Genomic DNA, 24,495 nt, shown 5'->3' on the forward strand with positions numbered 1-24,495 from the left:
CGATGACCACATCTCTGGACTCCTGTTGATGAGACATGTGCAGGCTGCAAATAAGCCATGATCTGTTCAAAAGGACCAACATCGAAGCTACGCCGCCGCACTAGATGAATGCTGTCTGTGTTGCCGGCCTGTCAGTTCTGTCCCTGTCTTCACCCGAGTCCCCTGATCTGTCACATGGCGATCATTGTTCCTTGGTCCCCCATCCAGCAACCTGTCACACTGTCACTTTCCATGGCATCGAACATTCTGGCCGGTAGGGACCGCTTGCTTTAGATTCGCTCCGGAAATGATTCGCCCCGTGTCAAGCTTCCCCTCTGGGAGGATGCAGTCAGTCAGTAGCTACAGGATTTCATCAGTCATCCCAAAGCTCGAACTAGGATGCCAACAGGCAGCCCCCAACACCCAACAACAACGGCGTCATCAATCATCGTCGTCACAGTCTTATTCGACAGAAATCATGAATCTAGGTGATCTACGATGTATGTTTTAGGACTTGGTCAGAACTCTTTTGCATTTCCTTTGAATCATTTGTCTTGTCGGGTAGAGCACCCCTAGAGTGGGTAATGGGGATCATGGCATTTCATATCGACTCGTCTCATCCTCGTGCTGTGTGCCCGCAGCCGTTCTGGGCCATGCCACAGCCGTAGATTCTTGTCGATCGTCCGAGGTGGCCTTGCCGTACTCAGTACTCAGTAATGCATCTTGCACTTCTCACATTCTGCACTGCCGCCCTCTCGCGACATGACATGCACAGCCAGTCCAAGACAAGAGCAGCAACCGACTCGACACGTGGTTCGGGCATCCCAGTCCTCTTTTTTCATCTCGCTATCTTCCATTCGCTCTTCCCGCTCTCCATCAAGGAGGACAACGCAGCAAAGTGAACTATTCACCTTTCCAGGTCGTTTGGTCCGTCTCCGTCGATGGTCCCGAGTCTGCCGAGGTCAACTTGTCGTCTGCAATTGACTCTGCTTCGGCGTTGGCGGTATCCTCGATCATGGCCACTCGTCCAGCGTCTGCTTCCAGTCTTATTGATCGTGTCGATATCATTTTCCCTTTTCTCAACGCGCTTAAGATCCCAAGCCAAATCAACGTCTCCAGGTTTACCGTCTGGGCATCCCCCGTCCTCTTCCTCTAAGAGCTCTCTGCGCCGCACCAGGCGGTAACCCCCTCTGCGGAGCCTGAGGAGCCTGGCTCTCTTCGTTTTTGATCGTCTCATCGACGGAGAGGATCAGACAGGCAGCTTCGACGGCAGCAGAGATGGCATTGACCTTGACGAGTGCGGGCTCCCAAACAAAGGCGTCCATGTTGTTGCGGACGCCCTCGTGGTCGAAGTCAACGCCAGCCCAGACGTGGCCCTTGCGGTGCTCGACGCGCAGCCGGTTCAGGATGTCGGTGGCGTCGAAGCCCGCATTGTCACACAGCTGCCGCGGGATAGTCTCGAGGGCCTTTGCAAATGCCTTGACCACCGCCTGCTGCTTGTGCGGCACGTTCTTGTCCGCGTACCGGTGTAGGTAGCCCGACAGTTCCATCTCAATGGCGCCGCCGCCGGCCACGATCGTGTGGTTACGCAGCGCACGCTTGACGATCATGATGGCGTCGTGCAGACTACGCTCAACTTCGGCGATGAATTGTTCGGCGCCGCCCCTCAGGATGAGCGTGCACGTCTTGGCCTGCGGGCAGTCGCTGAACAAATTGTACCGCTCGCCGCCGATCTGGCGCTCCTCGAACAGGCCACACGTGCCGAGATGCGACGATTGGATGTCGGTGCACGTACTCTGGACCGTGGCGCCTGTGGCCTGACAGACACGCTCGAGGTCCTCGGCTGCGACTCGTCCGGCGCAGAAGATGTCTCGGTCGGCAAAGTACTGTGTCGCAAGGTCGCCTATGGGCAAACGACTCAGGACCACTTTGGCTCCCGTCTTGTAGAGTGCCTCCATCTTATCGTAGATAATCTGCCACTCGGCGTCGACAATGGCTTGGTATTCCGACACCTGCTCAACGCGCACCTCGGCATTGTCCTTCTCAGCCTTGAGCTCGAGCTCAACGTTCAAACACACGATCTTGGGGTTCTTGAACGATTTGGGTTGCTGTTCGAAGCCGGCATATGAAAAGGTCTTTTTGAAGGCCACGCCGTCGACGAACAGGGAATCTTCGAGCGCGCCGCCGGTGATTTTCTTGATCCCGATCAACTTCTCGTTGAGGTCATCTTGGTCCAGAGACAGAACTGCGTCGACAACCACTATTCCGCAATGTCAGTAAACGAGAAGTCCAACGTGTGACCGAGCCTACAGGGGCCGGGGACCAACATACTCTTTGTGAAGAAATCGGCATTGCGGTGGATGAGCTTACTGCTCATCGCCGTGGCGGCCAGTTTGCGTAGGGTTTCTCGCTTGTTCCCCTCCTGCGTAGACACGGCAATCTCCTTGATTTTGTTGATCGCCATCTCCGACGCCCTTCTCAGGCCCTTGATGATGGTCTGCGTGCTGACTCCTTGTTCGACCAGCTCTTTGACCTCTTTGAGAACTTCTCCAGCGAGCACGACCACCGATGTCGTCCCGTCCCCGACCTCTGCATCCTGCGACCGCGCAATGTCCACCAAGATGCGCGCCGCCGGGTGTACGACGTCGAGGAGCTTCATGACCGTGGCGCCATCGTTGGTGATGGTCTGTCTCCCGCTTGCGTCCACGAGTAGTAAATCGCCGCCATAGGGCCCTAGAGTTGTCTTGATCGTGTCTTGGACGGCTAAGCATGCGTTGATGTTGGAAATGACTTGGCCTTTGCCTTGAGATTGATCGGTGCCTGATGTCCGGGTTGTAAGTTAGCCTTTGCCTTCCCATAATAACATCCCTAAGAACAGGGCCCGGTGTAGATGTTCCAATTGCGAGATCAGAGAGACACGGGACACAGGACACGGGATACGGGACGAAAGTGGGCATTTCGTTCCATGCTGAGATTGAGATGCCCGTGTAACTTGATATTGAATGTCTGCACGCCGGAGCAAGGCACTCACCTTCTTTTAGGACGATAATCGTAGGCGTCTGGCCGCCGAATGCCGCCATCTTCTCTCCTGCGCTAGATGCTGTCGACTGCTCTGCTTTCACAACGTTGAACGTTAAACGTTGGTGGTGGGGGGTTCTGACGGATTGTTTGGCCGTCCTGGAACTTTTCTTGGGCCTGCGGTGCCAGTTGCAGTCAGGTCAGTGCACGTCGCCGCAGAGTTGCGTCTCAGCTACGGTGGACCGGTCTTGGCAGGGGTTATGCGGATCCTGAGTACTACTCCGTACTACTACTACGGAGTATAGTGCCCACCCCGAAGTGGTCGTTATAGAGATCAGAGATCAGAGATCAGACATTAGGTCGGTAGAGATCAGACAGTAGGCCAGTAAAGTAACCAGGCAAGGATCGTAGCTCGACTCCAGGTCCAGGATCAACCAAGAGTCAGGCCGTGATCAATCAGGAGCTCAGCAACAGGTCAGCCTACCCCAGATGTAGTATATCAACAAGGACATCAATAAATTTGGTACAGAGTAATTCAGCAGCGAGCAACAGAAAGGGTAGCATAGCACAATCAATGGCGAGTTGCAGTCAGGCCAGTTTCCGGAGAGATCAATGCCTCTGATCAGGGCGAGCTACGCCCTGCCTGTTGATTGCCTTTTGTAGAATCCTTCAACGATATTTAATTGTGTGCCCATGCCGTCTAGCCGGGATCCCATCCCATCGAGGCGAGTTCCTATACTGTCGAGGCGAGATCCCATTGATGTTCTCTTCTTTTCCGACAATCTCAGACTCCGAAGGGTCGACCTCCTGTTATCGAAATGAACAAGGAGAGAAACGGCGGAGACAGAGTTTGTCTTGTCCCCTTGTTCATTGAGATGCGAATGCAACAAGAAATGAGGAGACAATCATGGGAGAGAGCACAATGGCAACGTTTCCTATTATATAGCTTCGTTAGAATATAGAGCTGTGGAAAGTGGTGAGCATAGAACATACCTGTGGTGCCTGCCATAGTGGTCAAAGAGTGCGAATGCGTAGTTTGGGATGGACCTGTATCAAATGAGGTGGACAACATCTGATAGTATGCTTCAAAATTCGAACTCAAATAGTGGTGGCTGATATAGAAAAGAAAGCATGCTGAAGAGAGAAGAATAAGAACGAAGGATGGTGGACAAACCAGTTTATAGATGGTGAGGGTGACTCTTCAACAGGGAAGTCGCGGAGGCTTGACGCAGGCGTGCCCCGTGGAAAGGGCGTGCTCTGCTTCTGGATATTCCCGTCAAGGCTTCCCCGAGCTCATCGTTGTCCCGATCTCGCCGTCTTTGGTCATGTCGCCAGGAGGCCAAGGAACCATTCGAGGGTGATGCCTCCCCTAGCAGACCTTGAGCGCCTCGACCCCTTACACGACGGTTCATCTCCCACGTTCTTCCGAGAAGCCCTCAAGCCATTTCTCAGGCTTGATCTTTGCAAGAGTCCAGGCGTCTTGCCGCAAGCTTCTGCAGGAGAGAAGACATGCTATGTGGTGAGCCCAGAGACCGAGGTTGCTGAAAGGCAAATGGATCGATCCCACGACCGTAGTGGGTTTGCGGCGGGACCGGGGTTGCCTATACATATGTATACAGCTGCAGAGAGCTCCCTAGGGTACCCAACATCGTCAGAACCCGGTCGCAAAGATGTATGATTGGAGGACGCAGCCGGTAATCTGGGGCAAATGAGGCTATGGCTGAGGGGCCTGAGGCGGAGAAGCGCGATCGATGTATGTACATACGCCGCTTGAAAGAAAGCGTCCAGTGACAGTCTTGGACGACAGGTACTTCAACAAGTCTCCCCCACTCAGAGACGATACCTGTCGCCAGATACTCGACTGATAGCATGGCGATACTTCAGAGATAGGCTTTTGGCCGTGGTGGGCCGCGGAAGGAGGAGTACTCCGTACGCACAGGCGATATGTTGATGGCCACTCAGGTGCAACTGAATAGGTACGTACCCGCCAGATCCTAGATAGCGTACAGTCAATCATCTCCGTTTCCAGCGTTCGGTCAATTGTTACAGTCCGAGATAAGTCGATACGCTCAGGCCCACCCCGCAAGCCCGTCGAGTATGCTCGGTATATAGCTCGGTATCACCACCATGGCAAAGGCGCGGTATCAATCGTCGTGACATAGCCTCAAGGCCCCTAGAGAGCAGGAAACGAGACAGCACCTAGCATCCAGCACCCAGCACCCCCCGCTTATCAAGATGGGATCGGTCGGTGTCAGCCTCGATCAACCCGGGAAGGAAGTCCCCTGGCAAGTCAAGGTTGCCCAGAAGCAGCAGCAATGTCGAGATGCCATTCCCGCTGCGTGGCTGCTTCCACCCTCCATCCTCGAGTCGTTGGTCTTCCCATTGGACAAGACCCCCAACCGGCTTCTCGACCTGGACATCCCACGGAAGTCAGGGCTCTTATCTGACCGCGAGATTAAGATCACCGAGGACTATACGGTGGTCGAGCTGCTCGCGAAACTTGCTTCGGGAGAGTTTTCGTCCCTCGAGGTGACAACGGCGTTTGCCAAGAGAGCTGCTATTGCCCAGCAACTGGTGGGTGGTCCTCAACCGTGTATGCTGTCGCTGTTGAATTAACACCCATGGACAGACGTCCTGTCTCACAGAAGTCTTCTTCGACCAAGCCCTGGCCCGGGCCAAGTATCTTGATCAGTGCAGGAGCGAAGGAAAGCTGGTCGGACCATTGCACGGTCTTCCCGTCAGTATCAAGGACAGCTTTCAAGTGGTGGGAACCGAGGCCTGCATCGGTTATGTCTCATTCCTGGGAAAGACGTCGGACGCGAACTCGCCGCTGGTGGACACTCTCCTCGGCCTGGGCGCCGTCCTATACGTCAAAACGAACATTCCCCAAACGCTCATGACGGCCGACTCTGACAACAACGTCTTTGGGCGCACCTTGAATCCTCATAATACAGCTCTCAACGCAGGTGGCTCCAGCGGTGGAGAAGGAGCACTGATCGCATTCCGAGGCTCGCCCTTGGGGGTGGGAACCGATGTCGGCGGCTCAATCCGCATCCCGGCTCTATGCTGCGGCACATACGGCTTCAAGCCGACCTCCTCCCGGATCCCGTACGGAGGGCAGGCAAACCCGGGACTTGCTGGCATGAAGCCAATTGTTGCTTCTGCCGGTCCGCTTGCAAACGACTTTGAGGCCCTGCAAATTTTCTCCGAAGCCGTCATCGACTCAACCCCGGCCCTGCTGGACTCAACCGTGCTTGACGTCCCCTGGCGTCGATTGGACAACGATACTCCGGCCCGGCTGAGACTGGGGGTTCTACCTGCGGATCCTCTCTACCCGCTTCATCCGCCTGTCAAAAGAGCCCTGGCCGAAGCTTGCAAGAAACTCCAAGCAGCAGGTCATGAACTGATCGAATTGAACGTCTCGGAATGCCGGGTTGCAGACGTGACGGAGCTCGCAGGGCACCTCTTCACGCTGGCACCCGCAGCGGCCAAGGCCAAAATCGACGCAAGTGGCGAGCCAGTGGTGCCCTCAGTGTTGAGAATGTCCGGAGTACCTCAATTAGGAGATCAGACGCTCACTTCGAGTCTTGCAGACCTTGACTCGTTGCACAAACTGGCTGCTTTGACGGTCAAAAGGCAAGAGGTCGCGGAGGACTGGCGAAAAATATGGGTGGACAATAAATTGGACGCAGTGATCAGCCCAGCGGCCCAGAACACAGCCGTGGCGCACGACACGTACAGCTGGGTTCCGTATACCGTCTTGGAGAATCTCCTTGATGTGAGTGGAGCAGCCTCCCTTGGAGGAGCGACTGGTTTACTGACCGTTCTTAGTACCCAGCTTGTGTGATCCCGTTTGGCAAGGCATCGAAACAACAAGATGGGGACGCCATGAAGATACCACCAGGACAAGGCGGACCCGATTGTGAGTGCACCGTCAAGCTGGTTTCCGTATACTGACAAAATGGCTAGATGATCCCGAACTGCAAGATGGAGCGCCTTGCTCCATTCAAGTCTTTACAAGCCGGATGAGGGATGAGGAGTGCCTGCGAGCGGCCCGCGTCGTTGATGGCTGTCTCAACAAAGAGTCGTCCTCTTGATACGGACACCGTTGCCGCCGATAAAGTATGGATCTAGCCATCTTCCTGGAATGGCAACGCTGTTCCTACTCCAGTTTTTGACATCAACGCCATGAGACCATCATATTCCACTTCAGGATCGCGAGAGCGCCTCCCACCGGGGACTTTAGCCAGTAGTTTGGGAAGTTTCCAGATCTTCTCAAGAGCGCTTGCAGTGCGTCTCACATAGCCGGAATAAGAAATCTTCCAGATCTGTACGAGTTGGCTCTGAATTAATACCCGCATCTCCAGCCGTAGTGTTTGATCTGGAGCACGGGGGAGCTTGAGTTTCGTTTCCGCAGCGGCAATTGGGCAAGCCGCACAGCCCAAGACAAGGATCGGCCAGCAGATAAATTGTCCACAGGGTGCACTTCCGTCAAACACCCTGAGAAGTTCCAGGCCCTCCTCGACGAGCTTCTGGATCTCGGGGGATCCGCTGTATACACCGCCGGGATCAAGCACTTTCCCAATGAATATCCGGGTTGCCAGGAAGTAGAGCTTCCCCGCGACGGTGGAGTTGCGTGCCCTCGTGTCGTGATCAAATTGGCTTGCGACCGCATCATTGCTATTGAAGATCGAACAGGTATCCTGAAGATGACCCAGCTCAGTCAAGCACTGTAGAGCGAGCGTGTAGTTATGGCCGTGATGAAACGGCAGTTGTCTACTCAGCCATGTAATTTGGTAAATTAGGAGGAAGAGTTCTGGGGGAGTTTTCCCCAGGACAGGTAGAATCGAAGCATGCTGTCGGCCTGCTTTGCGATCCGCGTCCAGTGCCTCGATGTATTTCGCCACTGTCTGGCTAGGGAACGATTGGCAGATGTCGTCGATGTCACGCTCGAAGATCAACCGGGTGGAAAAGTGATAGAGGACGGAATCGAGGAGTGTCCGGTGAAAGACTGAGAGCCGATCGAGTTCGAAACGAGGAATGTCTGCGGCTTGTTCTTCCAGTACTCGTGCGATGGCTCGATAATGAGTCAGGCTCTGACTTGAAAGAGTGGAGTAAAAATCCTGCGTGGGTTTAGCATGAAGCATGAAGCACGTCCAGAGTGGCCGGTCCAACGCACCTCAAAGACACCGAGGAAGAGGGAGGCGGCGAGGAAAGACTCGTTCGAAATGGGCTGGTTTTCCGAACTCTGCGCAGCTTGCCGAAGACCTTGCAGTGCACTTTGCGTGTAGATGATGGCATCCTCTTTGGGGATCAGCGCAGCGTGCGAAGCGTGCAGAGCGGCGGGGGCGAGCGCAGCGTGCATGACCCAAGGGACCTCAAAGCCGGCGGCGAGCACGGCTGACACATCTCGAAATTCAGACGTGGCGTCGGGAGCCATCAACAACTGAAGGTACCTTGTCGAACAATACTGAAACATGTTCCAGTCGCGTTCTGTCCGGAGCCCCTCAGGGCGGAATAGCAGAGATGGCCTCGGGGGTGTTGCTATCACCATCGCCATCGCCATCGCCTCTGCGTTCGCATTCGCATTCGCATTCCCATTCTCATCGCTCGGGCTGGCCACAATCGACTCGGGCGACTGCCAGTGAGCCGCAGCCGCAGGAGAGGAGTGACTGGCCGGCGGCGACAGGCCAGAGGCAGTGGATGGCGTGCGATATACACAGTCGATGTGCAGTCTCTCACAGGCCGAGCAGATCGGCCGCCGTTCGTCGCACTTCTTGCGCCGTTCCCGGCACTTGTAGCAGCCGGTCTTCGTCCTCAACCGCGCCGGGGGTCTGGAGGGCTTAGGCCTGCTGGGCTTGCTGGGGTCCATGGTCAATGGGCATGGCGGTGCCGGGGATTGCGGGAAGCCATTCTCTTCTGACCAGCGAGCAACGAAGAGGGTCCAACGCAATTCGGGAAAGATTGGAGATTGTGTATCGGGGACAGATGTGAGGAGTGAGTTAGATACAGGCACCTGACAGGTACCACCGTAAGTACCTAATCTACTAAGGTACTGAGGTACCTAGTAGGTACTCGGGTATCTGTCCAATGGCGGCTATAAAATGATAAAATGATAAAATGCAACGGTCTGACGTGGCAATAAATGTAGGCTTGTCATGTGTTGAGGTAAGGCTGGCAAGATAATCATCCGTCAGACAACGCTGAGTTTGGTCTCCTGCTCCACTAGTACGTTCTAGACAGCTACTACTTCTAAATCTAGCAAGTCAGGCCGAGCTGGGGTCAGAGATGCCGACGGGTAGTACCAGGTATTCTGTCTGCTGGTATTCTGGCTGGTCTTCTGGCTGGTATTCTCCTTCTCATTTCTTCGTATAGACCAGCCCGCCTACAGTGTGGCGAGCCCTGGCCGTCCATGTGGCATTTTGTCTATAACCATCTATTGATCCTGTGGAAAGACCCATGCGGGTAGCGATAAGTGTATCCTTCATCAGAAGAAAGGAAGCCTGCGGCTGTGATGCCATGCCCTAGATATGTTCAAATCAATCCGCTCCGCCTCGACCCATGGAAATGGCCGGGTCCAGCTCGCCCGTACTCCAACCGATGACCAAACGCCGGCATCTTGTCTATTGCTCCAGTTTGAACGGTGGATTGGAGGAAGGATCAATATAATCCATCGGCAGCACGTGTTGCATGGGTTGCATATTACTTAGCCCGGTCCCTGGTCCTCCGTCATTCATGACATGATCGTGGCCTAACATGGCCTGGTTAGTGTCATTCATAAATGGATGGTCCGACGGCTGAGGGTGGAAGTCGTGTGGGTCGTGATGAGGCTGCAGGTGAGAAGGATCCGCAAACGTAGGCATGCCCGCCTGGACATAGGCGTGAGCGTTTTGGTCATATTCGTTGGCCATGGCCTGGATCTGCTCGATGATCTGCGGGTCAATCGCCATCTCGTCGTACGAGTGGAGATGGGCATTGGGGTCGCTGAGGTGCTCGCCGGCCAGATCCATCGGCTGCTGGATGGCTGTGAACGCGTGATTGGGTATATCGTTTGTCGGCAGGCTCTCTTCGGGCGCGGGCTGCACCTCGGGCGCCGGGGCGGGTTGGTTTACTTCCGATAACGTGGCCGGAGCCTCGTCGATCGTCTTACTTCGGCCAGGTCTGTTCTCCGCGCGGATCATCGGCGGCTTGTTCACGTCCTTGCAATCCGGGCAGTTCTTGATCACATGGCTGACTGTCTCCTTGATCCGGATCCAGTGGTACTTGGTCGCAATGATGGCCGTGGTCTTATTGATCCCCCCGTGAGCTTGATCGTGGATTTGTTTGGCGATTTCGTACTGGGCTTGAGGATCGGAAATGACTTCCTTGTCCTTCAAAAACAACTTTTCCGGCACCCCCTCCTGACCACCTACCAGTTTATAGTGCGTCGCAGCACTCCTGAGTCGGCTTTTCTCCGACCGATCGGCCCCCTGGGGATAGAGCTGATGTCTTAGATAGTAGCGAATCTTGTCGAAGCGCTCCTCGGATTGATCTGTCTCTCCCTCCGCCTTGAGGTCTCTGCCGTAGACGATCGCGTCGACCGGTTCGCTGGACGACTTCAGGTGGCCACACCCAGGAACTCGTCCAATGCGCTTGAACCCTAGCGAGTCCCAAATCCGGGTGGAAGCCGTGTTTGTCTCGTATACGAGGTTGAAAACCGAATATGTGTAGCCCTAGGGACCATCACCATCAGCCCCGCCGGTCGGCTTTCTCCCACAGGGTCAGACTTACCAACTGAGGCGCCCAGTCTAGGTAACACTGACCCATCGATTTGCCGACCCCTTTGTTGCGCGCGGCGGGCGTGACCAGAAACCCGCCATTGCACACATGACTGCTCCGACCAGGGTAGTTGGGTTTGACGTAAAAGCTGCCCAGGCAGAGTTTGTTCCAGTCGGCGCCGTTGCGATCCATCTCGGCGACCGCTTCGACGCCGCCAATGTCGCCGAGAACCATAATCGCCGCGAAATTGCCAAACCAATAAGGGCCGAATTTTTCCACGGGCAGAGGGTCAATCATGGGATACGTGTCGCCACGTTCTATCTCTTGGTTGAGATTGTCGGCCAGGTAGCCGAGGAGCCTCTTGGGCACCGCATCCGGGGAAAAGAATGGAATCAGAGTAGCAACAGTAGCGCGATCGCGGAGAGTGACAGGCCGGGGGAAGATCGAAGAAGGGATCTGCGGGTTGTCTGAGGTTGGGTACGGCGCCGGTCCCGATTGCCGGTAAATCACTGGCGACTCTGGATCCTCCAGCATGGCCGGCATCGTGGACCATCAGCTGCAGACCAGCCTGGGACGCACGGGAAGAGACGGTCGGAGCGGTTGATCTAAGCCTGTATTCCGCGATATCAGGAAGAGTGAAAAGTCGACAGCGTGAGAGAGTCGTCGGGAAGGCGTCGGCCCAATCTTCAATTCTAGCCCTTAGCGCCCATCACGTGGTGTCACGTGACAAGAGCCGGTGGCCGGGCTTGGCAGGCTAACCCCAATTGAGTCCCCTATACTACATGCACCTGACTTGTACTCCGTAAGGTACTCCGAGTCTGTATCCGTACATCTAATCAGGCTGCGCGAGCTCTAGTAGTCTACGCCGCACGACTAGTAGTGCCTTCGACACGGGCCCAAGGGCGCTGCTGGCGCTGACACCTCGGTAAGGAGCCGACGATCCATCTTTGCCCTTCAGAAGCACCAGACCTCCCTCTCCCTGGCCAGTGGCCACACATACACCCCCGCTGCACATGCCGTGGTCCAATCCACTCCAACTTCCTCTCCGGACCCATCTAGCACTGATGCCATCATATCTATGGAAAGCATCCCCGCCCAGGAAGCCCGTTGTTGTTGGTTGGCGTCTGCTGGTAGAAAACAAACTCTGTTGTCTTCCAGGGCCGGTGTTTAAGAGTGATCAACGGTGGTGATGGGTGTTGTGTCAGAGGAGGGGATTTTTCTCGTACTCAATGCCGCGCGCCCAAAATACTCTGAACCAATAGTCGGGGTGATGGCGTGCATCGCTGCCAAGTGAGGCAGGCTATCAACATGGAGTGACTGCAGGGAATGCTTCCGCCGGAATCTTGGCGCTGAGGGTGTCGAGGCCTGTAGCACGGATACTTCAATCCCGGAATGTGTTGTGGCTTGTGTGGACGGCAGTGACTCTCTTGTCGCGATCCAGCTCAATTATGGCATGAACAACGAGCTTGCTCTGCCCAATCATACCAGCCTGTAGTTTCCGTACAAGTCCTCGGCGAGAAGTAATACACATTGGCACGCGTCGGGCCCCCTAACCCGTGGCTTCGTCACCGTTCATACTCTTTCATGCTCCAACGTTTCGAGCCTGACATATGCGAGGGCACCCCGACGTACATTGGCTCATCTTCCCTCACTTGTGGAAGAGCCGAGATTTCTCTAGCTTCGGCCTGGTGGGTGGGTGAATATGCATCCATGGCTTCATGGGACGCGCCGCTGAACTCTGAATCCACTTCTGTAGCCATCTCCGAATACGTGTGGTCCTTGCCGGTCGATTCTCCTCGGGAGGAGTGTTGTGATTTCGTATGCTCGTAAGGGCGGCCGGCCTGAAAAACGTCCTTGTCTTCACCGCCAGGAGAGTTGAAATCGTCGTAGGTTTTGTTCGCCGTGATATTGCGACGACGTGAGTAGCGCTGACCGAGGAAGAAGGACAAGAGGACCAGAATGATCACGGCGATGGCTACTCCCACGCCGATACCAGCCTTTACACCCGTGGACAGCCCCTGTCCCTGGGAGGCTGACGGCAATGATGACGATAAAGAATCCGACGACGATGCACTGGCACTGGATTCAGGCGTCGTTGTGGATGCGGCTATGGTTGGGGATGGAATGAACGTTGAGCCTTCACCTTCGGTGGTAGTCGCGCTAGCACTTGAGGCCACGACGGCGGCAAACGAAGTGCTCGACGATTCCTCGGGGGTGAGAATCGTTGTCGCTGGAGTAGTGACCGATGCAGTTTCGGCAGTCGTGGGAGCAGTCGTGGCAGCAGGACCGGTGGTCTGCAAGAAACAGTCAGCGGACGGAAGCAGATGGCGTCTCCAGCTAGCTCTTCTCCTATCGGTCTTCGACGAACACATCCATGCTGCTCTCGAAATCTTCCTCAATACTTACTGCAACTGACGGGTCTGGCCCCAAAATTGTTGAAAATCCGACAGTGTTAACGATGACTTGATCTGTTGTCAGAAAGATGGTTGAGATGATCGTGCTGGTCACTGAGCCGGCGACAGCACCGTCAGAAGTTGTCAGAACAGTCTCTTGACCATTTACTGTGGTCGTAATTGTTTGTACGGCATCAGAGGCGCCGGTGGCTGGCACAACAGAGTAGATGGTGACCAGAGAAGGCACCACCGTCGAGACTGTGGCAGTGCTCAAGATGGGATCAGTCGCAATGGGGACCGAGGGCAGCGCATTGCAAACCCGCGCAATTACAATCAGCAGGGCCCCAAAGGCTGTAGCAGGGCTTGAGGTGCCCATGGCACCAAAGGGGAGGTGAAACAACTGTGTGACTTGGATTCAACAACAAAGATGCACAGGATGCGCAGGGGAAGCAGGCAAGAAATCAAGTCTCAAGTGTGAAGCGAGGATACATTTTCTCTCTGCGGGGGGCGCCGGGCCACGGCTCAGTTCCATCCTGCACGCTCTGAGTGTACGATACGAATACCCTAGGAAGTTGGCGCAGCAAGTCACCTATTGATAGGTGAGCTTGAGAAGGAGTTGGTGTCTGTAATTGTGGCTTCGACAAAGCTTGCTCACTCGAAGGATAGAGGGACCGGAGGTTAAAGGAGGTTGAGGGCAAGGCGATGTGATTGGCTGAAGAGATATCCACAAGATTGCGCTTTTGAAGGATGTGGAAATTGCCTGGCGGCCGACCGCGGGTGGCTTTCAGGCATCTCTCGCCGTGCTGTATCATCCACGGCCCGTGGGAACAAGCGAGAACTGAGACAGGCGAGGCAATTGGCCCAGCATCAGCTAGCTTTGACAAGTTAAGCGAGGCCAGCATTTGGCGCTACTGACATGCGCGACGTGATGCTGCACGCGTAAAGCCACCGACGCTCTGGCAAATGAAGCTTGATATACTCCGTAATCCGTGCTCCGTACCCTCACACATAACGAAGGAACGGTGACGGGCGCCTCATCCATCCAGGACCCCTGCCTGCCGTTGCCAATAGCAATGATCTAGCTGTCGTGGTCACAATGGGCGTTCAGCTCTCACAGGAGGCCACCAGCGTTGTTGTTGTAGTAGAGAGGTTGCCCGTCATGACTCCCCTGATGGTAGGAGTCTCTGGCCATATTGGCGGTGTGGTAGCGTTCGGATGCCGGACTCGGTGCTTGCGGAATGGTGGTTGAAAGGCAGCCGCCACATGGGTTTGACTGGTTCAGGGGCGATAGCGTTGACACGACATCAGAATGCCTCACTTTGCTAGATCAACCTGTTCGAGCGTCTTCTCCACGACTGGCAGAAGATTGGCGACTTGATTGGGGTCTCTGAGCACAGCAGCCACATCATCTCGCCTGCCTGCCAGCTGGTCGCGAACCTTGTCGTAACCCTCCTCCTTGGCAACATATTCTCGAGTCACTTCCTTCTTCTCAAAGTCAATGTAGACGCGGGTATCGCGCAGCCGCAACATGACATTGTCGAGTCTCATAAAGAAACGACAGAGAAGCAGCAATCGCGCAGGCATGACCCGGATCTTGCAGGAAAGCATGGTGATTCCATTGTCGGCCAGCTCGTCTTCGTACAGGATCACATCGTCGAAGAACAAAATGGGATCTGGTCTCTTCAATAACTCCAAGGGGATTGGCTCGGTGGACGCTTGGAACTGCGGCCCTTGGGGCGCCAGCTCTCCCTTGTAGTCAGTCGTGTAAGACCAGTCGAAGGGCTTCACCACCTCCTTGATATCATGCGTGTCTTCTCTGCTCTGCTGCCACTCCTTCGAGTATGCTACCTTCAACCTCTTTTCTCCTGTCTTGTCAACCCGATCCAAAGCCCCGAAGGCATCAAATTTGATCCCCCAACCGGACGATGGGTGTTCGATGGACACAAAATTGTCGCCGAAGATCATTTCGGGAGGAGCAATGCCGAGTTTCTCGGTCATCTCTTCTATGGGCCCGGCCTTGAGGATGGGCAATTTCTGCGTTGTGACGCGAAATCCCTCGGTAGCAAACCATCGTGGAGCAGCGGCAGAGGGAGAGGGGAACTTGGTGTCGCTGGTGGAGGCAGTTTGGTGGCCATTGAGCGCCATGGCGGTCGTAGGTTGTGAACGTGCGATGAGGCTCAGACTCAGGCTCTGGCTCTTTCATCGACTCTCAATCGCACTGGAGGAATAAGAGAGTGTTGCCGGCAGTGGTCAGTGGTCAGTGGTCAGTGGTCAGTGGTATTTGAGAGTTCGCAGGCACCGTTGGTTCGTCCAAGCAACGCGGTTAACGTACGGAGGACTAGTAGGCAGTAAGCCGGTCTCCCCGCGGCTGGGACAGTTAACAGTGGTACGGAGTGGTACTGATTAGTAGTATCGATAAAGACTCTCCAAGTCAAGTTGGTGGGGGAGCTGGGCTTAGGAGGCCAGAGCTGGGCTGGAACTGGTTGCCTGGCCGACTGTCGACTATTTACCCTGCGCCTTTCTTTCCATTGCAACTTCAACACCAGCGAGCGACAACCCTCTCGGACAACGACTACGACTACGACTACGACTACGACAGGCAACTGACCGTTTTTCCCATCGTTCCAATCGACCTCTTCACTACCTCGATCCTCCCAGCGCCATGGCTACCAAAACATTGGAGGCACGCTTCGAACATCTCACAGTGCACGATGAGAATGAAGCACCAACAGGCTCTATGCTCAAGTCGAAGGTTTGTTTTACCTAGCCCGTGGTGCCAGATTTCCAACGATTCTGATGGCGTTTTCCTTCTAGGCGGCCTGTCAAGGAACCATCGCGAGTCTTCCTTCTAACCCGTCGAGACCAAACCTAGTAAAATATGCTCTCCAGGCCTCGAACGAATCGAGACAGAACGCTGCACAAATCACTACAATCACAACCACGACAACAGTCCCTACGCTTCCCCCATCTCCCGTGCGGAAAGCTGTGGCATCGTTGCGTACCACTGAGGACAAGGACAACAATGATTCAGCGCATCAACACGTGTCCTCGCTGAACTTCTTTGACCAGCCGCAAGCTCCCAAACAGTTCCACCTGGGCATGTTCGAGATTGGCAAGCCTCTGGGCAAAGGGAAGTTCGGACGTGTCTACCTCGCCAGAGAAAGGTCATCGGGATACGTCTGCGCTTTGAAGGTCCTGCACAAATCCGAACTGCAGCAGGGCAAAGTCGAGAAGCAGGTTCGGCGCGAAATCGAGATCCAGTCCAACCTGAGGCACCCCAACATTCTGCGGCTGTTCGGGCATTTCCACGACAGCAAAAGAATATTCCTCATCCTCGAGTTTGCTGGCAAAGGAGAGCTTTACAAGCATCTCCGCAAGGAAAACCGATTTCCCGAGTGGAAAGCAGCGCAATACATTGCGCAGATGGCTGCGGCTCTCAAGTACCTGCACAAGAAGCACGTCATGCACCGAGACATCAAACCTGAAAACATCTTGTTAGGGATTCACGGTGAGATCAAGGTCTCTGACTTTGGCTGGTCGGTTCACGCTCCAAACAATCGAAGGCAGACCATGTGCGGCACGTTGGATTACCTTCCACCGGAGATGCTCAAGCCTGGCAGTTCCGACAACTTCTACACTGAGAAGGTCGACCTCTGGAGCTTAGGCGTGCTCACCTATGAGTTTCTGGTGGGCGAGGCACCATTCGAAGATACGCCAATCATGACCCAGAGAAGAATTGCTCGAGGCGACATGACTGTGCCGAGCTTTGTGAGTACCGAAGCCAAAGACCTAATCCACAGAGTAAGCACCTGCCAATGTCTCTTCAGCTTTGAGTAATGCTGACCAATGTGAACAGCTACTTGTTCTTGACCCTGAGAAGAGAATCCCTCTGGACGATGTCCTTCGACATCCCTGGATTGTCAAGCACTGCGTGACCAAGGGCGGGGAGCGTGGCTCACAAAGAGCGTCGGGCAGCAAAGGCTCGAGCTCAGAGCAGTGATGTTTGCAACCATGACAAGCTGGTGTATGCAGAATAATGAACTTGATTCTAGACATATGCGGCGCCGAAAATTGGTCGTTTGATTGAAGCGAGGAGTTAAGGGCCATTGGGATGACTATGATTGACCAGTTTTGACACCTTTCCAAGTCCATGCAGATTTCAGCGGGGATAACCCGGTACCAGCAATGCATTCATTACATTGAGACGATTCATTTCTATCGGCCCCTTGTCCGGCACTGGACACTGGACACTGGATGCCCGTGGCTGGTACGGAGGACATACTAGGGAGTCGGGACACAGGAGACGTCCCTGTTCCACCGTAAAAATAATATCAAAATATTATGGCGGAGTGTCTGCCTTTGGACCGCAGATATGGGCGCCGATCCCGAGGTCGGCCATTATTAATGACGAGGCCATGAATCAATCAATCAATCAATTCATCAGTAATTCCAAGGCACCTTACTGCCTTTCATCGGAATCATTTCGTGACTGCTCGAGAAGAGACAGTCGGCCAATATCTTTCAAGCTCACCATTCGAGTTTGAATATTATTAATACTTCATTTTATTATCCAGTTTCCGTTGCCGGACTTCTCCACCATTGTTGGACCAGGACCAGATCCCCGAACCTCCCACTCACTCGTCTCTGGGTTTCTTGGATGAAGCTATCACGAAACCTCCAAGTCTCCCGCCGCCTATCGAGAGTATCATTCTGATTGACCATCCCACCCACCACGAGCGTCTGGATCGTACCCTGCTAGCCGCCATGGGGGACGCCGAGGCCGGGCAGCGAGGCGTCCGCATCGCCATAGACGTGAGTCGAGTCGCTGTGTCTGTTCTGTGGGCAGCGTCAAAGAGATATTCTGACCGGCGGTAGCGAGGTGGCACATTTACAGACTGCGTGGGCAACCCTGGGACGGGCCGCATGGAAGACGACATCATCATCAAACTGCTCTCGGAAGACCCGGGCAACTACGACGATGCGCCGCTGGAGGGGATCCGGAGGCTCATGGAGAAATTCACGGGCCATCAGATCCCCCGAGGCGAACCGCTCGACACCAGCAAGATCGAAAGCATTCGCATGGGCACCACCGTCGCCACCAACGCGCTGCTGGAGCGCAAGGGCGAGAAGATGGCCATGGTGGTCACCCGCGGGTTCAAGGACTGTCTGGAAATCGGCAACCAGTCGCGGCCCAAGATCTTCGACCTCGCCATCCGCAGGCCGGATGTGCTGTACCGTAAAGTCATCGAGATCGATGAACGTGTCACCCTGGAAGACTATGCAGAAGACCCCCTGCGGAACCAGACAAAGGTCGAGGCGAAGCACGAGGACTACAAGGACAACGATCTTGTCCAGGGTCTCTCCGGCGAGGCTGTCCGGATCTTGAAGCGCCCGGACGAGGACAGGATCAAGGAGCAGCTCCAGGCTTTGTACGACGAAGGTCTCCGCAGCATCGCCGTGTGCCTGATGCATGGATACACCTTTCCCGACCATGAGGCACTGGTCGGAAGACTGGCGCATGAGATTGGCTTCCAGCATGTGAGTCTCAGCCATCAATTGATGCCTATGATCAAGCTGGTCCCCAGAGCGACATCGGCCTGTGCAGATGCCTATCTCACTCCCGCCATCAAGAAATACATATCCGGATTCCAGGCCGGCTTCGAAGGCGGTCTCGGTACCGAGAGCGTCAAGAAAGAGAAGGGCGATAGGGGCGCCAGATGCGAGTTCATGCAGTCCGACGGCGGTCTGGTAGATGTGGACAAGTTTTCAGGCCTGCGCGCCATCTTGTCTGGCCCTGCAGGTGGTGTGGTTGGCTATGCCCTGACGTCCTACGACCCCGAGACCAAGATCCCGGTCATTGGGTTCGACATGGGCGGCACCAGCACAGACGTCAGCAGGTACGGGTCTGGTCGCTACGAGCACGTCTTCGAGACCACCACCGCCGGTGTTACAATTCAATCTCCGCAGCTAGACATCAACACGGTCGCGGCAGGAGGCGGATCGCGGTTGTTTTTCCGAAATGGCCTCTTCGTGGTCGGACCAGAATCAGCGGGTGCACACCCCGGCCCTGCTTGCTACAGGAAAGGGGGCCCGCTCACCGTCACCGACGCCAACCTCTTCCTGGGCCGACTCCTGCCAGACTTCTTCCCCAAAATCTTCGGCAAACATGAAAACGAAGGGCTCAACCTGGAGGCGAGCCAGAAGCTCTTTGAAGAACTCACGCAGGAAATCAACAGCAAGACAGACACAAACATGTCCGCAGATGAAGTGGCTTACGGTTTCATCAAGATCGCCAATGAGACCATGACCCGGCCCATCCGATCGCTGACCGAGGCAAAGGGGCACGACACTTCGCACCACCGCCTCGCCACGTTCGGTGGCGCTGGAGGCCAACACGCCGTGGCCATTGCTGAATCACTTGGCATCAGACAGATCCTGGTTCACCGGTACTCGTCTGTCCTCTCAGCCTACGGCATGGCTCTCGCAGATGTCGTCGATGAAAGTCAAATCCCCGCATCCCATGTCTGGGACATGAAAGGCGGGTCTAGAGACGGATTGAAGGCGAAGATGGCCGAGCTCAGAGAGCGATCTCGGAAGCGGCTGCAAGACCAAGGGTTTGACCAAGATTCGATCGTGTACGAGGAATACTTGAACATGCGGTACCGTGGGACCGAGTCGGCACTGATGGTGATCAAGCCTCGCGCAGAAGAAGCAAAGGAGCTTTACAACGGCGACGACTGGGCGTTTGGAGATGCGTTCGTGCGGCAACACGAGCAAGAATTCGGCTTCACGCTCCCGGACCGTGATGTTATAGTTGATGACGTTCGCGTTCGCGGCATCGGCAAGTCTTTCAGAGGCATGTCGAAGACGGTTGACCAGCAGCTGAAGGAGATCAAGCCAAAGGATGTGGCTGAAGATAAGACTTATTCGACATCACAGGTATATTTTGAGGGCGGCCGCAAAGAGACCAAGATATACAAACTCGAGGACCTGGAGGATGGGACGCGTGTGACCGGGCCCGCAATCATCGCCGACGGGACGCAGACCATTGTCGTCACGCCAGGAGCGTCGGCACTGGTTCTCGAGACGCACGTGGTGATCAACATCGGCGACGAAGGGACCGGGAACAAGGCTAACGCCAAAGACGTGGATCCGATCTTGCTGTCCATCTTCGCGCACCGCTTCATGGCAATCGCAGAACAGATGGGCCGCGCACTGCAGAAGACATCCGTCTCGACGAATGTCAAGGAGCGGCTCGACTATAGCTGTGCCCTGTTTGACGCGGCGGGTGGCCTGGTCGCCAACGCGCCCCATCTGCCGGTCCACCTAGGCAGCATGTCGACCTGTGTGCGCACGCAGGCCGAGATCTGGCAGGGGAGGCTGAAGAAGGGCGACGTGGTCGTGTCGAATCATCCAGAGTACGGTGGCACCCATTTGCCCGACATCACAGTCGTCACGCCCGCCTTCTCGCCGTCCGGAGAGATCATTTTTTACGTGGCCTCGCGAGCCCACCACGCGGACATTGGCGGTATCTTACCGGGCTCGATGCCGCCGCATTCCCGCGAGCTGTACCAGGAGGGCGCGGCGATCAAATCTGAGAAGCTCGTTTCCGAGGGCCATTTCAACGAGAAGCGCATGGTAGAGCTCCTCTATGACGAACCTGCGCAATATCCAGAGTGCAGCGGGACTCGCTGTCTGGCAGACAACCTAAACGACTTGAAGGCGCAGATCGCTGCGAACCAAAAGGGCATCGGTCTGATCAGTGCTCTCATCGAGGAATATGGCGAGGATGTCGTGCAGTTTTATATGCACAATATTCAGGATAATGCCGAGCGATCCGTGCGTGAGTTACTGAAGGGCGTGAGCAAGCGGTTTCAAGGCAAGGATCTCCAAGCTACGGACTACATGGATGACGGTAGTCCGATAACCCTGCGAGTCACCATCGACGGCGAAAAAGGAGAGGCTGTATTCGACTTCGAGGGCACCGGCCCTGAGGTGTACGGGAATATCAATGCACCAGAGGCCGTGACCTACTCTGCCATCATTTATTGCCTTAGGTGTCTCATTGATCAAGACATTCCTCTGAATCAGGGATGCTTGAAACCAGTCAAAGTGCGTATTCCACGCGGCAGTTTTCTCAGTCCAAGTGAGAAAGCTGCGGTTGTCGGTGGAAACGTGCTGACGAGCCAACGCGTCACTGACGTGGTCTTCAAATGCTTCGAAGCCTGTGCCGCTAGTCAAGGCGACTGTAACAACCTGACTTTCGGCTTTGGAGGAAACCTGAAAGGTGGAGCGGCGCAGAAAGGCTTTGGATATTACGAAACCATTGCTGGCGGAAGCGGTGCCGGTAAGGATTGGGAGGGCACTAGTGGCGTCCATACCCACATGACGAACACCAGAATCACAGATGCGGAGGTCTTCGAAAGACGGTACCCTGTGATATTGAGAGAATTCAGTCTCAGGGCCGGGAGTGGTGGAGTCGGACAACATCGAGGTGGAGATGGTGTCATTCGAGATATTGAATTCCGAATCCCTGTGCAGGTGAGCATCCTCAGTGAAAGGAGAGTATATCACCCATATGGTCTGCACGGTGGAGGCGATGCTCAGTGTGGGAAGAACGTCTGGGTCAGGAAGGTCAAGAGAGTGAACAAGGGAGGCACCGGGGGCGAGCATGAAGGACAACGCCGAGAGGAGGGCGACAATAACGAAATCGAATGGAGGCATATCAACTTGGGGGCGAAGAACACCGCCAGTATGCAGCCTGGTGAGAGAATTATCGTGGTATGCATCTCTCCCTCAGCCCCAACCAACGTGATTTGCATGACCGGCGCACTGACATGTCTTCTAGATGACACCTGGCGGCGGCGGCTATGGTAAGGCCGGTGAAAAATCGAAGCTTGAGCAGAAGGAAGATTATGAAAAGCATTGGAAGAAAGGTAGCTTGGCTAGCAGGTTGGCCGAATGGGAGAGCAGTTCGTGAATGCTCCCCTAGACACTTGTTGGTGAAGATTGACCCAGTCAGCATCTTGTGAGGTTAGTACAGCCCACCGAAAGGGGTTGCAAGATAAATACCATGAAGCGACTGAGTTACAGGCTAAGCCTAGGTCCAGCATGTCCAGCATGTTAGACTTTGACCAGCAATGTGGTGCCTTCTGTAGCATCGCCAAAAGGTGCTTCGGTCGGTGCTCCGTTGTAGTCGAATTGAACTCGTCACGAGCTGTCATTGAGATGCCTTCATTCTTCTTCATCACTCGTAGCTTCAATATTTTCTTTCTTCAACTTCTTCTCTTCGTCTTCTTCGTCTTCTTCCTCACCATTCTCCTCTGCGGCTTGTGCGCTACCACTGTAATTAGGCCGTGGTACTGTCTCGCCTTGTTGCTTGAGCACTTCCTCTACCTGGGGCATGATATCAATGAGGGCGGAATATTGTTCGAGGCTCATGGAGATGCCCTGGTGAAAGGAATCAGCAAGGCAGCATTTGGGAAACAAGGCGTGAACTGACCTTTTTCCCTGGCAACCATTCGCTGTCCTTCTGGTAGTATTCACGGATGTTAACCAGCTTCTTGCCTTTGAAATCTGATAGAGTTACGCGTCTATTCTTAGAGATCTCCCAGAAAATATTCCCATCAGAGTCCGACTGTGGCTTTGTCGCTGGTTGGAAGGCTACGCCTGAGATGCCCTTGCCGCGCTTGGTCGAGACATCTGCATCGACGTCACTATCGTCGTGCACAATGGCAGCGGATTTGCGCTTTTTAGAGGAAAACGCCATGGAGAAGAGGAACGTTGTAGGTCAAGTAGGTCAAGATGGGTCTAATGAAGCAGTGAGCATGTAGAAGGCAGCAACTGCTCGATATTGTCTGCCAGTGAAGCACAGTATACTCCGTACACCTGCGACGCGCTCTTGCCTCGCTGCAGCGTTTACTCTGGACGGAGTTAGATCGAAATCGGAAGCCGGGACGGAGATAACGACGTCATGACCCAGAGCAGACTAGCGCGGATATCACGTGAATTATGGCCATTCAGGAAAGCCTTGCGTCCCCCTCCTTCTGTAATCAATCATTTATCCTGCGCAGACCTCAGAATAAATCCCGACAACCTACGACTCACTCTTGCAAACTACAATCAACTGTGCCACCCATCGAGCAGCCCGAACCAGAACCAGAACCAGAATCAGAACACGCAGTCATGATGTCTCGACGAGCTCTGTTGAGCGTCCCTCGCACCGTCGCCTCCTCGGTCCAAATCTCCGTCCGACCCTCTCTCGCCTCCCAGACTGCCTCGCCATTCCTCAGACCAGCTGTTTCGCGGCCGTCGCAGAGACGATCATACCATGAAAAAGTGTTGGATCATTACTCGAACCCTCGAAATGTCGGTTCCATGGACAAGGGTGCTGTAGATGTTGGGACCGGTGAGTAATTCCAATTCTGGGCTTATGTCCGACATCGCTCCCCGGAGATCCCGAGCTTCGGTTAACGACGCTCAATACTATGGCCACGGTTACTAACATTGATTTTTCCTCCTCTAGGTCTTGTTGGCGCCCCAGCTTGCGGTGATGTGATGAAATTGCAGATCAAAGTCGACCCTGACACCCAGACCATCTCCGATGTCAAGTTCAAGACGTTTGGCTGCGGCTCAGCCATCGCCTCCTCGTCGTACCTGACCGAACTCGTTCGAGGCATGACCCTCGAACAAGCAGGGAAGATCCGAAACACAGAGATTGCCAAAGAGTTGTGTCTTCCGCCTGTCAAGCTGCATTGTTCCATGCTGGCTGAGGACGCCATTAAATCCGCCATCTCGAACTACTACCAGAAGAAGTAAGTCTTGCATTCCTCTATCGCAGGCTCAGTTGCTAACAATCACGAAAGTCCCAAAGCGAAGGCCACAGACCTGGGCAGCGCTTCGGCACAGATGCCCAAGATCGAGATTGAAAGGGTGACCGCGACAACGGATACCGGGGCAAGCGCCACCGCATAATTGCCTGCGAAAATTGACCCTACAGCCAAGAGGAATGTGTGTCATTTGTGTCCATACGCTTGTCGAATCAGCATTTCATCATTCATCCGACCATCTTTCGTTTGGACGGCGTTGTATGGCGGCGTATTGCGTTTGCACCAGTCTGCAACCAGCTCTTGACCGCAATTTCCCTTTGAAGGGGGATTGCAAGCAGCTGGTCCGACGAGGCTAGTTCCTTCTCTGCTCAAGCTGACTCGGTTTCGGAAGGAGGTCATCTTGTTTATCCCCGAGCCCGGCCCTGGTAGTGTCGAGATATATAGCTCAGCAGGTGTGGATTGGAGCACGATAACATTATTTGTAGGTAGCTACAAGAAATATCAGTATGCGTTGCCCC

At 54.8% G+C, this 24,495-nt stretch overlaps 10 protein-coding genes across 10 annotated transcripts; 4 read left to right on the forward strand and 6 right to left on the reverse strand.

Moving 5' to 3' along the window:
• Positions 1-1,100: 1,100 nt before the first annotated feature.
• A1O3_01932 (T-complex protein 1 subunit eta) lies at positions 1,101-3,059 on the reverse strand (the record flags this gene model as incomplete). The annotated part of the gene is made up of 3 exons (XM_007732075.1): positions 1,101-2,239; positions 2,311-2,799; positions 3,011-3,059. The coding sequence occupies 3 exons, from the start codon at positions 3,057-3,059 to the stop codon at positions 1,101-1,103; spliced, it is 1,677 nt and encodes a 558-aa protein (XP_007730265.1).
• Positions 3,060-5,232: 2,173 nt separating this feature from the next.
• On the forward strand, positions 5,233-7,094 carry A1O3_01933 (uncharacterized protein; the record flags this gene model as incomplete). The annotated part of the gene is made up of 4 exons (XM_007732076.1): positions 5,233-5,571; positions 5,627-6,775; positions 6,829-6,919; positions 6,967-7,094. 4 exons carry the CDS (start codon positions 5,233-5,235, stop codon positions 7,092-7,094), a joined length of 1,707 nt encoding a protein of 568 aa, XP_007730266.1.
• A 33-nt stretch (positions 7,095-7,127) lies between these two features.
• Positions 7,128-8,869, reverse strand: A1O3_01934 (uncharacterized protein; the record flags this gene model as incomplete). The annotated part of the gene is made up of 2 exons (XM_007732077.1): positions 7,128-8,120; positions 8,177-8,869. 2 exons carry the CDS (start codon positions 8,867-8,869, stop codon positions 7,128-7,130), a joined length of 1,686 nt encoding a protein of 561 aa, XP_007730267.1.
• A 751-nt stretch (positions 8,870-9,620) lies between these two features.
• On the reverse strand, positions 9,621-11,298 carry A1O3_01935 (acetyltransferase; the record flags this gene model as incomplete). Its single annotated transcript, XM_007732078.1, has 2 exons — positions 9,621-10,709; positions 10,768-11,298. The coding sequence occupies 2 exons, from the start codon at positions 11,296-11,298 to the stop codon at positions 9,621-9,623; spliced, it is 1,620 nt and encodes a 539-aa protein (XP_007730268.1).
• A 1,022-nt stretch (positions 11,299-12,320) lies between these two features.
• Positions 12,321-13,524, reverse strand: A1O3_01936 (uncharacterized protein; the record flags this gene model as incomplete). Its single annotated transcript, XM_007732079.1, has 2 exons — positions 12,321-13,049; positions 13,162-13,524. The coding sequence occupies 2 exons, from the start codon at positions 13,522-13,524 to the stop codon at positions 12,321-12,323; spliced, it is 1,092 nt and encodes a 363-aa protein (XP_007730269.1).
• Positions 13,525-14,462: 938 nt separating this feature from the next.
• Positions 14,463-15,293, reverse strand: A1O3_01937 (uncharacterized protein; the record flags this gene model as incomplete). The annotated part of the gene is made up of 1 exon (XM_007732080.1): positions 14,463-15,293. One exon carries the CDS (start codon positions 15,291-15,293, stop codon positions 14,463-14,465), a length of 831 nt encoding a protein of 276 aa, XP_007730270.1.
• A 517-nt stretch (positions 15,294-15,810) lies between these two features.
• Positions 15,811-17,148, forward strand: A1O3_01938 (AUR protein kinase; the record flags this gene model as incomplete). Its single annotated transcript, XM_007732081.1, has 3 exons — positions 15,811-15,900; positions 15,963-16,949; positions 17,005-17,148. 3 exons carry the CDS (start codon positions 15,811-15,813, stop codon positions 17,146-17,148), a joined length of 1,221 nt encoding a protein of 406 aa, XP_007730271.1.
• Positions 17,149-17,912: 764 nt separating this feature from the next.
• A1O3_01939 (5-oxoprolinase (ATP-hydrolyzing)) lies at positions 17,913-22,128 on the forward strand (the record flags this gene model as incomplete). The annotated part of the gene is made up of 3 exons (XM_007732082.1): positions 17,913-17,960; positions 18,024-21,929; positions 21,997-22,128. The coding sequence occupies 3 exons, from the start codon at positions 17,913-17,915 to the stop codon at positions 22,126-22,128; spliced, it is 4,086 nt and encodes a 1,361-aa protein (XP_007730272.1).
• A 254-nt stretch (positions 22,129-22,382) lies between these two features.
• A1O3_01940 (casein kinase II subunit alpha) lies at positions 22,383-22,917 on the reverse strand (the record flags this gene model as incomplete). Its single annotated transcript, XM_007732083.1, has 2 exons — positions 22,383-22,598; positions 22,651-22,917. The coding sequence occupies 2 exons, from the start codon at positions 22,915-22,917 to the stop codon at positions 22,383-22,385; spliced, it is 483 nt and encodes a 160-aa protein (XP_007730273.1).
• Positions 22,918-23,336: 419 nt separating this feature from the next.
• On the forward strand, positions 23,337-24,122 carry A1O3_01941 (nitrogen fixation protein NifU; the record flags this gene model as incomplete). The annotated part of the gene is made up of 3 exons (XM_007732084.1): positions 23,337-23,556; positions 23,674-23,962; positions 24,014-24,122. 3 exons carry the CDS (start codon positions 23,337-23,339, stop codon positions 24,120-24,122), a joined length of 618 nt encoding a protein of 205 aa, XP_007730274.1.
• Positions 24,123-24,495: the final 373 nt, after the last annotated feature.

This window comes from Capronia epimyces, assembly GCF_000585565.1.
Source record: "Capronia epimyces CBS 606.96 chromosome Unknown aczIQ-supercont1.2, whole genome shotgun sequence".
Lineage (NCBI taxonomy): Eukaryota > Fungi > Ascomycota > Eurotiomycetes > Chaetothyriales > Herpotrichiellaceae > Capronia > Capronia epimyces.